Here is a 13359-nt window from a genome sequence, read left to right as displayed (position 1 = left end):
CCACCTCTGTTAACCACATGATGTCATGAAACATCTCACTTTATGATGGAGCGATTTCTGAAAGATTTAAAAAAATATATAGAATTATAAAATATATACCAAAAATATATCCATAATTAACTTGCAAATACTTCCATCAGGAATGCATTGAATGAATTCTCAATTTAAATTAAATTCAATATGAATTTATAATAGTTAATACTTCAATGTAAATTAAATACAATTTTTTTTGTACTTTTAGTGATTTTTTTTAATTTAATGTGTGCATTTTGTTCTTTGTTGTGGTATAATCCAGGTTTATAATGTTTTTGTTTTTAAACTTACTTTGCACTGAGCAAGAAGTCACTGTGTACACATTTTAAAACTGTATTACTGGGCACTAAGTCTAATGCTGTTGTTGTTGTCTGTTGATGTAGTTGGCAATACTACAGCACATGCCATAAACATATTTTATTCATAGAAATGACCCCTTTAGGTCTCAAATATGTTGAGGAAAAACAAGAAAAGTGTATGTTGACGTTTACTAAAGCGGGCACCTTTTAGTAAACAGAAGAACACGGTGGACCGGAGCTTGATGAGTTGGCAGACGGAGATTTGGTTGTCAACATAAGCGGTTGTCAACATAAGCGGTTTCCACTGTACTAATAAGTGAGAAAGAAGGGTAGGCGTTTTAGTGCACAGTCTATTTTAGAGAACTACTTCAATGACCAAATAAGGTTTAAGAGAGTAAAATGCAGCTGCTCCATTGCTAGTGTTGCGATTCCACTTTATTCCTTTTGAAGCAACAGTGAGCCACAATAGCTGCAGTCACAGCTGAATGTCTGTCAAATAACCACCTTTCAGTCTTTATCTTTACCATGAGTGTAGAGCAAGAAATAAACCTTAAATATCCCACTGGAAATGTCAGCTCAAAGATTAAAAGTATAATAATGCCATATTTCCAATGTGCCAGAACTCTTCAGAGCCTCAGTACAAAAGGTTGACATAATGGCAAATTTTTTATTGTCATGTTCCTCCGGCAATAATGTGAACTCACTGAGGCCTTGCTGTAACATCATCATCATCAAACAATGTGCTGACTGAGGAAACTGCAACAATGTGCTGATTGCACTGTACCATCACTCAAGGGAGCGTGCTCCTTAATGATGGGTGAAGAAGAGAAAACAGGGGGTGACAAACGGCACAGCTGCAACTGTGATTTATATAAACATGATCACCCATTAATCATGTCACTGTAATGACGTCTGACCTCAGGATTGAACGTGGCTCCCCTGTATAGTTAAATAATACATGCTGGGAGCCTTTAAAGCAAAACACCCTCATTAATGATCCGACAAGCCAGATTCAGGCAGCTGCCAGGGCTGTCTTACAGGATGAGATTAACATTTTTTTAAAGTGGATGTCAATATGACACCAAGGGACAACAATGTATACAACAGCACGAAACAGTTGTGCATAATTACAGTATGTGCTTATGTTGAAGCCTATACGAAGGCAATTATTGAATATTTGACTTTGAACACTGCAATGGTAAAAACAGCATTGCTCCCTGCCCAACTGGTACATCTTTAAGCCACTGGAGTAAATTTAAATCAACCGCAGTCAACATGCCTTTGGGGACAAGTTGTTAATATAAAAGATGTGTAGATCCTGACTCACCAACAACTCAAGAAGAGATTACTGTTTTTATTCAGTTTCTATTCCAGTATACGTGAAACCCATTAATGGACATGCTAAACAGGAACAAAGCTTGTTTGTCACTATCACGTCTTTCATCATTTTCGTGTCACACAAACCACCTCACGATATTGTGATGTTAGCACTGATACGAGTGCTAAAGCAACATCAGTGGTGTCCTGGCTGGTCGACCAAAAGTAGGTGATCTTGTGTTGTCATGACAATAACAATGTTATTGTCTTTATAACAGGTCCATTACTGTATTATTGTCATAAGCTCAAATTGTTATTATATATTGACGTTTTAAAGACAAAATAGGTTTAATGTTTTTGCCCAAAACTTGAGACTTGTGGAAGAGGGATCCACAACCAGCAGGCACTGTGTGGACCCTCTGGCACCAGGCAAGAGCAAAATAATGTAAACTTTTTTGGGGGAAGGCTGATTCATTCAGTTCTTCAATTGGCACACAATATTGGAACCTCGGTTAGCGTCATTAATCTGTTCCAAAGGTTGTGGTGCAGCTGTGGTCAATAAGAAAAGCAGAGGCTTGCGGCATAAGTATGTTAGTTAGCAAATAACTACAGAGACGGGCGTCGGCGCTGAGGGACAATGACTCCGGTTGCGGCTTCTAATTGGAGAACAGGCTGCAGGCCGGCATGGCTTGTAAGCGTGTGGCAAAATATCGATATATCAAACTTTCGTGATTTTTGGGTGGAAAATTGGTGTCTAAGTCACAGAAGAAGACGAAAAGAAAAGACCCAATGGTGGACTCCAATGGCGACGTTAAATGGAAAGATGTGCCAGTGTAGTTGAAATCCAAAGTGTGGATTCACTTTGGCTTTTATAGTGTGGATGAGACACCACTGACTTTGCAGGAGGTAAGACGTGTCTCGTGAAAATACGGCACACGAGCTGCACGACAGACTTGCACATAGCCACCCTGTTCATCACCACGCCTGCGGAGAAAAGGGGACAGAAATGTTTTCACACCCCGCCCCGATTTGAAATACTGTAGAGAAACTGACATCTCTTTATTTATCTGAACTGCGCAGACTGAACTAGAAACTGAAACTAGGAATATGCAACAAAATAGAGAGTTGTGAAGCATGCAAGGGTATTCAAGAGTCAAATTGCATGTTGAGTACGATAAATGTGTACAGTACATATTGGCAAGTCTGCACTAACATTGAAAGTGCTTCTGCCTCTCACGCCCTCCCTGACAGTTCACCACGTACCCCCCAGGGGGCCTGCCCCACTATTTGAGAAGCACTGGATCAGTAAAGGAAATGTTGATTTTTCTATTCAAATGCTAAATGTTGTGTTAGTCAATCAAGAGAGGTGTGTTTAGTTTATGTATTTTATTGTCAATATTGTCATGCAGCTCAACCTTACCCGGGTCATCGTCAGTGTCTTTCTGGTGATTACTTTACGTCACTCCCACTATACTACACCAAATATTTTTGTTATGCTTCTACTTAATAGATTTGATCAACTTGAGAGACATTGTCTTCTGAATGACTTTAAAATAGTGTCACTGTCAGACACCTAAAATAAAAATCCTGTGCTACAAAATGGACACCCATTTTCTGTGCCGCTTGTCCTCTTTAGGGTCACGGGTAAGCCTATTGCAGCTGAATGCGGCGAAATACAAACTATGAAATTAACTTTTTTTGCTTTTGTTTCACCCTATCACCGTGTCAAGATATTATTGTTATCGTGATCCATGTATCGCAAATTGTATCGTGTAGAGCAGGGGTGTCAAACTCGTGCCATGGAGGGCCGAGACACTGCAGGTTTTCTTTCCAGCCAGTCACTAAAGCAGGGGATTTTAATGATCAACACCTTCAGTTGGAGGGAAGGAGCTCATCAATTAAATCACCTGCTGAAGAAACTGGTTGGAGAGAAAACCTGCAGCGTCTCGGCCCTCCATGGCACGGGTTTGATACATGTGGTGTAGAGTATCGTGAGGTACCCTGAGAGTCCCAGCCCTAATGTCTTGTAATGAAGATACTTTACAACACAGATTCACTCAGTGTATTAATAAAGCGACAAAATGCACGCTATATTGTACGACAACCAAAACAGCGTACGCGAACCGAGACAAAATATGTATGTAAGTTTTCACAGTAAACTAAATCATACCCTAACCGTGGCATACGCCAACTGAAGTTCCACTTTATTTAAATTCTGAAAAATTACTACCATGTTGACTAGCATACTGTAAGACTATGTTTTTCTCAAAAATGTTTTGAAAAATACAAGTCTAGACAAATCTTTTATTGCTGGTCTGTAGATTATACAAACCAGAAGGTGATGCCAAACAACTTTTCCTCAAAGGAGTCAGAGCTTTGCTTCCTGTCACTCACACACCGGGGACCTGGAGAGATCCAGCCATGCTATACAGTACAGTAGATGCTGTAATCGGCTTGGCCCGAGACAAACCAAATCACTATGAACACAAATAGTAGTTTTGTCTGCAACATATCAGAAAAGATGCAGAAATGTTGATCACTGTTTTCCAAAGTCAAAGCTGAGGTGTGTAAATATCTTCTTTAGCCTAAAACACAAATATAATAGGGCTGCTTTCATGGATGACTATGGAAATATTCACATATTAGAGGCTCAAATCAGAGGATATTTCCATTTTTAAATAAAAAAAAACATTAATCCATTCCATTCCATTTTCCTCCCCTTATCCGGGTCCGGGTCGCGGGGGCAGCAGTCTTAGTAGGGAAGCCCACACTTCCCAGTCCCCTACCACCTCCTCCAGCTCCACCGGGAGGACACCAAGACGTTCGCAGGCCAGCTGTGAGACATAATCCCTCCAGCATGTCCTAGGTTTGACCCGGGGCCTTTTCCCAGCTGGGCATGCCCGAAAAACCTCACCAGGGAGGCGTCCGGGAGGCATCCGGACTAGATGCCCGAGCCACCTCAGCTGGCTCCTCTCGATGTGAAGGAGCAGCAGCTCTACTCTGAGCTCCTCCCGGATGACCGAGCTCCTCACCCTGTCTCTTGGGGTGAGTCCCGCTACCCTACGAAGGAAACTCATTTCAGCCACTTGTATCCGCGATCTCGTTCTTTCGGTCACGACCCAAAGATCATGACCATAGGTGAGGGTGGGAACATAGATCGAACGGTAAATTGAGAGCTTTGCCTTCTGGCTCAGCTCCCTCTTCACCACGACGGTCTGGTACAGCGACCGCATTACTGCAGACGCTGCGCCGATCCGCCTATCGACCTCACGCTCCAACCTTTCCCCACTCGTGAACAAGACCCCGAGATACTTGAACTCCTCCACCTGGAGCAGGGCCTCATTCCCAACCCGGAGGGAGCAATCCACCCTTTTCCGACTGAGAACCATGGCCTCGGATTTGGAGGTGCGAAGTCTCATCCCAGAAGCTTCACACTCAGATGCAAACCGTCCCAGTAAACGCTGCAGGTCACAGCCCGATGAGGCCATCAGGACCACATTGTCTGCAAAAAGCAGAGATGAGATCCTAAGGCCCCCGAACTAGACTCCCTCGACACCTTGGCTACGCCTAGAAATTCTGTCCATGAAAATTATGAACAGAATCGGTGACAAAGGGCAGCCCAACGTTCACCGGAAACAGGCTTGACTTACTGCTGACAATGCGAACCAGGCTCCTGCTCCGGTTGTACGAGGACTGAATGGCACGTAGTAGCACGCCAACATGAATCCAATAGCAAAATAGTTTAATAGTTCAATCATCGATTCATCGACTAATTGTTGCAACTCTACTTGGGTGTGCCACTGGTGAGGTGTATTATAAACATATTTAGATGTAATATGAATGTTCTGAATTGAGTGTGAAAATTAAGATGTAATAATTACATTTGTTGGATGGTATTTAATTTAGGTGAAATTGTTACGTGCAGGTGGGAGGTGATAATACAAACCTCCACTTCAAAATGTGGCTTACTGAAGCAAACAATGTGGTGATGCACAGAAAAAAAGATCATATGAGACTTTAAACAAAAAAGAGAAAATGAACCCAGAAAAAAGCCTAAATAAATACATTCTGACTCACTGGCCAGCCCATACTAAGAAAATTCAATATGAAAAGTAATGCAGGTGGAAATGAACTGTCATTACAGCGTAATCACATCCATGCGAGCAAACAGATATAGACTACACTGATTTATTAGTAAGCAGCTTCAACTGTTGGACCCTAAATCGATTTTGGCATCCAATATGCAAAAAAAGAAAAAGAAGTCACTTTTGGCTTTCCTGATGCCAGGCGCAAATTTAGTAATGCCTTCGTGTGACACAACAGATATCAGAATTCCATGGAATAAATGAGGAGACACATACTATCAAAGCAGAATAACATTTAAATCAACTTCAGTCTAGTTGGTCTTTTCAGGGTCTCTCAGAGAAGTTACACAAAGCTGTCTTTGGAATAGCTTTTGTGTCACTATGGAAAGTTCTCGAGAAGATACTTTGCATGACTTCCAGTTGGTTTTAGCCAAGCCAGACGATATGCTCTGGCCGCACGCTCTCTTGGGGAGCCCTGTTTCCTCACATGAGCTGAGAGCATCAGAAAAAGTAATGACTTGTGCTGTAGTGTTCGCGGGCCTAATAATAAAAGCTGCTTCAGTGGGAATTGGGCCATACATGTCAGGTTCTGCTCTCCAGAGTCGCAATACCTCGGAGATTTTGCCCCCTCTCTCAACTGGGGAAGGATAAATTGAAGATACAGTGCGGAAGACAAATGAAATTAATCTTCCCGGTAGCTGACAGGAATCGGCTTCAGTGCAAAAACACACCCACCCACACACACGCACACACACGCACACACACGCACGCACGCGCACACACACACGCACGTGCGCTAAAATAGCTGGATATCTGTCCGGTTGCAAAACAAGACAAATGGATTGAAGTAAAGCAGCAACAGCGTTCAAAGTTTGAAGAAGCTGATGTAAGAAAAGAAAGGCAGCTACTGTACAAGTGGCGGTGAGAAGTTTCCACCAGACCAAATAGATAACATGTATGTAGGTCTTGTTAGCTTCCGCCACTGTCACTGTATCTTGCCGCAACAGGCAGGCCAATTAAAAATAAAGACTGGGAAGCAGTTTTCACACTTAACCACATCTGTGTCAGTGGTCCAGCAGCCCTGATAAGCTTTTTAGGCTCTTCTATTGATCTTGGTGTCACTAGGGGGCGAGAGAAGTACCTAAGTATCCAGGGCGACAGACGCATTCAAAGCCTGCTGGCTTGTTGATGCAGGTGCCCTCTTGAAGGCAAGGTGAAACTTGACAAAAGTCATTCCCACTCAGGTCACATAATGCTCCGAAATAACCAGGAGGGCAAGCGCAGTGGAATCTGTTGGGAAAAAAAAAAAAAAAAAACAGATTTCACACAATTATTCAAGTGAAAGAGTGGAAGAGAAGAAGCTTGTTATAAAAATTGTGTAGCATGTCACACAAAACCTTTGTGTGTTGTTTAAGCTGTTTTTTTTTTAAACATTTATTTAAAAAAAAAAGAATTACAAAATTGAAATTACATTCATATTTTCATCATCCTTTGTTGATTAAACGGGCAACATTACTTTTCCAGTTGACTGATTTCAACAAAACATTTCAGAGGCGTGGACCGAGGAATAAAAGTGTGGCACATATATAATAATAAAACCAAATAATAACTAAATAGCATAATACCTAATGAAGGTAATTCATTTTTAAAAATCTAAGAAAAACAACCATTAAATAACATGTAATACAATGCGGTGACGTGTTGCTGCTGGGTCTGCAATTTTTCTTTTTATGATGACAGTAACAATTTTTATGTCTAATTTATTTATTTATTAACTTATTTAACTTTGTTCAACAACCAGCAAAACATGAATCGAGGAAAAAACTGTTAATTGAATGGCAAAGTTGCTGAGAGCACTTAAACTGAGAGTCTAAAATGTCGAGCCTCCTTTTGTTACCTGACCTGTTTAGTCAAATAGTACAATGTGACAAGTACAAAAGAAAGTCATATTTGACACAAAGCTAAATTTAATTTAATGCCTGTTTTAGAGTAATATGAATACAAGGGAAAAGAATTGCTCAATACTGTAATATATTTTTTTAGTTCAAAATAACACAATTAACAAAATAAAATACATCCATCCTCTATGCCGCTTTTCCTCACTAGGGTCGCGGGGGTATGCTGGAGTCTATCCCAGCTGACTTTGAGCGAGAGGCGGGGTACACCCTGGACTGGTTGCCAGTCAGTCACAGGGCACATATAGACAAACAACCATTCTCGTTAACATTCCAATTAACATTCTGTTTTTGGAATGTGGGAGGAAACCAGAGTACCCGGAAAACACTATGTGTTTATTTTGAACAACTGAGACACAGCTAGTGTTTTGAAGACAAGCCATAAGTATTATAATGATAACAAGAGAGAAAGATTGTTCAGTGACATTTTAAAAAAGTACGTTCGCATGTACCCCACGAATGTGACAGCCACTTGGAGCTCGCCCGTGGGACAAAAACGAGCTAGTGAGCTGCCGCCAGTGAGAGCCAGGCAAAATGTGTAAACAAAGATGCCGGAAAGTCGAATGAAATTGAAACATAAGCGATCACACACACTGGCATAGATAGGCTTAGCCTGTGACAAGCTGTCGTCAATTGAGTCCACATTTTATGTACTATTTTTCATTCTCTCGATAATAAGGAACAAAGTGAACGTCAACACAAGCAGGGTCGCTTACTTTTATCTGGACACACAAGTAAGTGTGTCGCAAGTGCCAAAAGGGCAGACAGTGCATGTTTATCAAAATAAAGCAGAGTGAAACATTTTTATGATTATTATTTACTAATTTGTTCAACCTTATTGTGGTCAATATGTGCGTAAATAATAAGCTATATATGTACTTATATACCATATACAGTATATCCATTCATACAATATATTAACATTGTTTTCAGGTTTAAAAAAAAAAAAAATTTAAGGTGTGGTGGCTTTTATTTTGTTGTGGTGGTGCGCCACGGTCAATTACATTGAACAGAAACCCTGTTCTACTATTTTTGACAGTCTGACTCTATGTTTGTGAATATACAGTAGATTTTTTATTTTTATTAAATGACTTATTTGCTTAGTCGGCTTCCCGACACTGCATCTGGGGTCCAAACCTTTACATAACGTAACACAGACTGTCCGAATATGTTGGCAAGCGCACTGAAGTCTTTCTCTCCATCGTCCACCATTGTTCCTGCCGCTTCCCCTCCACAATGGCCAGCTGTGCGTATCGTTATGCCATTTTGCACCTGCCTTCCAAACGTGCAAAAAAAGCCCCAAAAAAACCTTGCAAACATATCAACTATAAAAAGGTTTCAGATTTGATAAATCACATTGCAGGTGCAAAACTAGTACATTTGCATCTACTCCTCTGACTGTTGTACATTCTGATCATGCGTATATATTCTTCCTATTCATGAAGGTCAGGGGCATACTTCCATGGGCCCCAATTTTTTTCTTCAATACATACATATGACTGTTTTAGTCTTAATTCACGTGCTTAAAACTACATCAAAATGTGTAGTAATAATAATCCCCCAGGAGGACTTTATCTACAGTACAGGCCAAAGGTTTGGACACACAATACAAGTGAAGGTCCCCTCCATCCATCCATCCATTTTCTATACTGCTTCTCCCAACCCCATTAATAAGACAAGAAAGTCCACCAAGTAACCCTGACAAGGCACACCTGTGAAGTGAAAACCATTTCAGGTGACTACGTCGTGACGCTCATTGATAGAACACCAAGGGTTTGAAATAGAAATTGAAATAGAATTTTCTCATATTCACGCTTGTTAGAAGATGATAAACATTAACACTTCAATTTTGTTTTCCCAAGAACTAGCAGATTCCTGATGGAGGTGTTTAAATAGTTGGAGACATTTTCAAATTAAGACCAATTTCTCATTGTAAGCCTGACAAGCAACTCCCTCAAACAGGAACAATATCACAGCAATTAAGTCTCCCTGGGTGCAACTCACTTTGAATTATGCTTGACGACTTATTACAGAAGGGAATAGTCTAATGAGTGTGATAATGCAGTTTACTTCATTCCAATCCTTCTTCCCATCTGTCGGTGCCTCTAATATCTTCTGACCAAATGACTATGAGGAGTCGGCTACACTATTTATGGGTCTGGTAAAAAAGAAAACATGTCACGAGACACCTCAGAGTTATAACCAAAATAATATTATAAGGAAGGCATAATTTGTCATCATTAAATCAAAGACCTGAAATCCAATTTTGGTGATATGCAAGACTCTTTTTGTCATGTGGGACAAAAGCGATGCGCCTCCTAATTGCTGAAGCTCTATAAGGCTCGACTGGTCAGGGACAGTGCTCTGATCATAATTAACGTTCTCTTTATCACGATGCACTTCGCCGCCTGCCAGCCAATGCTGCTTTTGAGCTTCTTATTAAACAAAACCACATCAGATGATAACGATTTATTATTTCCCACCAAAGCCTCTGCACGCAGTGTGATAACAGCGGGCTGTGAATGTGTGTAGTGGTGGTAAGGCACTGTAGTGTACACAGCAAAGTCTTGATGCATCAGCGCACTGCACTCGTGCTTGCTTAACTTGTCAGGTCAGGGAGATGGCGATAGCGGCGAACGTGCAGTGTTGTTCTTGTAGTGGGCAAGCGAGGTTAAAGCACACCTGATCTGAACTCCCTGGATTGCGCAATAAAGCGAGCGCTATACTGAGCAGGGCCGGGTCACACGGGAAACAAATCATGACGGGAGACAAACTGGAGACAAACCATTTAGGACTCAAATTGGCCCTGGGACTTCCCTACCCATCTGTCCGACTAAGCCCACAAGCCCCGTGGCTCCCATTAAGCACAGCAGAGAGAAGCTGGACTGGACTGGAGCAAAAATCCAGATACATGATGTTTTCCAGCTCAATTCACTCTTCGTCTTCAGGAGCACAGCTTAGATATGTCAAGGATGTGAAGACACACTAAAGAGAACACTGAGCACTTAAAAATAAAACACCCCCACTTATTTTATCTTGCTGTTTACAGTACAATGCGCATGTTATATGAAGGCAAGTGGATAGAACCATCCTTACCTGTTTACGAGGTCTTGACAAGTGCCACCATTGAGGCAAGGCTGTGAGAAGCACTTACTGACAACTTCTTCACAATGGAGGCCAGAAAAACCAATCTGACAATCACAGCTGAAAAAAAAGTAGATATGTTGAGGGATTGACACTGTCTGGGTTACTATTCACCAAGTGCGAGACTGTTGTGTTTGTTTGCACGGCATGAACCCATTTAAATTTAACATCGGAATAAAAATGTGGATAAAGGAATTAATTTACCGCATTGACCAAACATAAGACGACCCTGATGATACCGCCTTGTTCTTTCAATACCTGCTTTTGGATGACAGTATAAAAGACAAAAAGGACAAAAATAATCAAAATCATATTTTCAATATCAGTAAAATAACAACTGGCGGATTGCAAAAAAAGGATATCATATTTCTTGTTGCTCAACGGTGATTTTATCTTAAAAATGGTATAACTCCTCATGTGTTGGTGCCCAACCTTTGAGACATTATTTTCCAGCGGGCCCCAGCTGTACAGCTGCATATGTGTGTGTGAGTTACAGAAAGAAAAGCCCTGAATCGCTCAGGGAGATCACTTTGCGCTGGTTTGCATGTACAAATCGTTTGATACTTATTTGTAGGGTAAAAATACTGTCATATATGTGAGTCAAAATGTATTTTTGTCTTAATTCAGTGTATTTTTAGATGCTGAGGTACAGTTTAGAGTAGACACATTACTACAGGGAAGTGATTATAAACGGTCATATATCATTGCTAAAAAGGAAATGTAAGGAGATTTTTACACAGCACTGAATGTCTCCTATCACAAAACACAAAATTTACATATAAAATTTATCATTTTTAGTTTATGCAAACCATACTGTAGTTGGAATTATATCAATTCTAAACTAGTAACAAGTTGAATGTAAAACAAAACAATACTGATATTTACATTAGTTATTTTGTCAAATTAACAGTTTAATGCAGCATGCACACGAATGTCTGCAATCGACTGACGACCAGTCCAGGGTGTACCCCGCCTCTCGGCCTAAGTCAGCTGGGATAGGCTCCAGCATGCCCCCATGACCTTAGTGAGGATAAGCGGCATCGAAGATGGATGGATGGACGTACGGGAATGTAGGATGTTAGAAGTCAAAAGGTGTTGGACACGATAATGTGAAGGACTCATCACCTGTAACCGTTGACCCGGTTCACACAGTCGCCATGGTTTTGGCAAGGATTAGAGCTACACTCATCGGTGTCACTTTCGCAACGGTTTCCTTCATATCCTGAAAGACAGAGGAGACAGTCATGGATCAGCGAACCCGCCCACAATCCTGAAAACGTCAGCGTCTATGATAACCAAGACCCTGGTGAACAGCATTTTAATGGAACTAGTAGCCCCTGTAGCATATCTCATCTTCCAGCTCTCAGCACTCACTGTTTCCCCTCTGAGAGTCTAATAATACTTTAGCGCCATGGACAGATTGGTCTGAGGGTTAGTGGTTTGGGGTTTGGGAGGTGTGTGTCGGTGTGTGCCATTCTGTGCATATGTCTGTGTGGGAGGAAGAAAGAAAGTAAGACGGGGGGGCTTCTTGTTAAGGGAGAGGCTAAAGCCCATGAGCTCTTTTGCCCTGGTTCATTAGGGGGTTGAGGGCAGGGTGGCTAAGCAGATCAGCATGGATGTTTGGTAGGACTTTTGAAGGCGGCTAGGGAGCTTCTAATGCCCTGCCTCTGGTGCATTGTCCTGATCTACTTTGCATCTTTCTGCTGCACGATCCACCCAACAACAATGAAATGCTTTCATGATATTAAAAATGAATTAATAATAACCTATTTTGAACTCATTTATTTTATAAACAGCAGAGGAGGAATAGGTGGAACATGGTCTGGATCAGGACACACAAAAATGTCTATATGGAATCAGAATAAGATGACAACCACTAATATAACCATGTAAACATATAATGTGTTTTTTTTTCAGTTTAAGGCAGTTTACAGAACTTTAGGTTGCTCTTTTTCTGTGTTTTAAATGCAAATACATTTTATTTACTTTAATTCAAGAAATGCTTTATTAAACCCTGTCAGCATGACAATCAGCAACACTCAACAAAAATACAAACGCAACACTTTTGTTTTTGCTCCCATCTTTCATGAGCCGAAGATCTTGAACCTTTTCTATGAACACAAAAGGCTTGTTGCTCTCAAATATTGTTAACAAATCTGCCTAAATCTGTTAGTGAGCACTCTGTGGTTCACTGGAGTCCCAAAGCTTTAGAAATCTCTTCCAGACTGATAGAACTCAATTAGATTGCCCCCTTCCTGAGTGAAAGAAGAAATCAGGAAGGGGGCAAACACTTTTTCACACCACTGTATATATAATGAGCCTGGTTGTCTGAGTTGTTTCAGTCAGAGGCAAACTGGAACTTTTTGTTTTTCAGAGTGTTGAGTTCAGAATGACTAACAAAGTAGTTCACAAGGTGTTTCTTTGGGAGACAAAAAGAAGATAAACGCTTCAGCTACAACTTGAAAACAGACAAGTGACAGAATAAGAGGATAAACTAGGATGACTGATTTCAGATAAAACATCATT

General features: G+C 40.9%; 1 protein-coding gene across 13 annotated transcripts in view; it reads right to left on the bottom strand.

The window, feature by feature from the left end:
• eys (eyes shut homolog) overlaps positions 1–13359 on the bottom strand; it is a 259527-nt gene that overhangs the window by 126744 nt on the left and 119424 nt on the right. For all 13 annotated transcript variants that reach the window (XM_054798574.1, XM_054798573.1, XM_054798572.1 and 10 more), the window contains 3 exons: positions 11959–12055; positions 10786–10893; positions 6876–7024 (listed from right to left, as the gene is read on the bottom strand). In XM_054798574.1, the coding sequence (XP_054654549.1) occupies positions 6876–7024; positions 10786–10893; positions 11959–12055 (354 nt within the window). The remainder of the gene's footprint in view (positions 1–6875; positions 7025–10785; positions 10894–11958; positions 12056–13359) is intronic.

This window comes from Dunckerocampus dactyliophorus, chromosome 14 (assembly GCF_027744805.1).
Source record: "Dunckerocampus dactyliophorus isolate RoL2022-P2 chromosome 14, RoL_Ddac_1.1, whole genome shotgun sequence".
NCBI classification, from domain to species: domain Eukaryota; kingdom Metazoa; phylum Chordata; class Actinopteri; order Syngnathiformes; family Syngnathidae; genus Dunckerocampus; species Dunckerocampus dactyliophorus.
The sequence above is the reverse complement of the archived record's forward strand: the minus strand, read 5'-3'. Positions and strand labels throughout refer to the sequence as shown.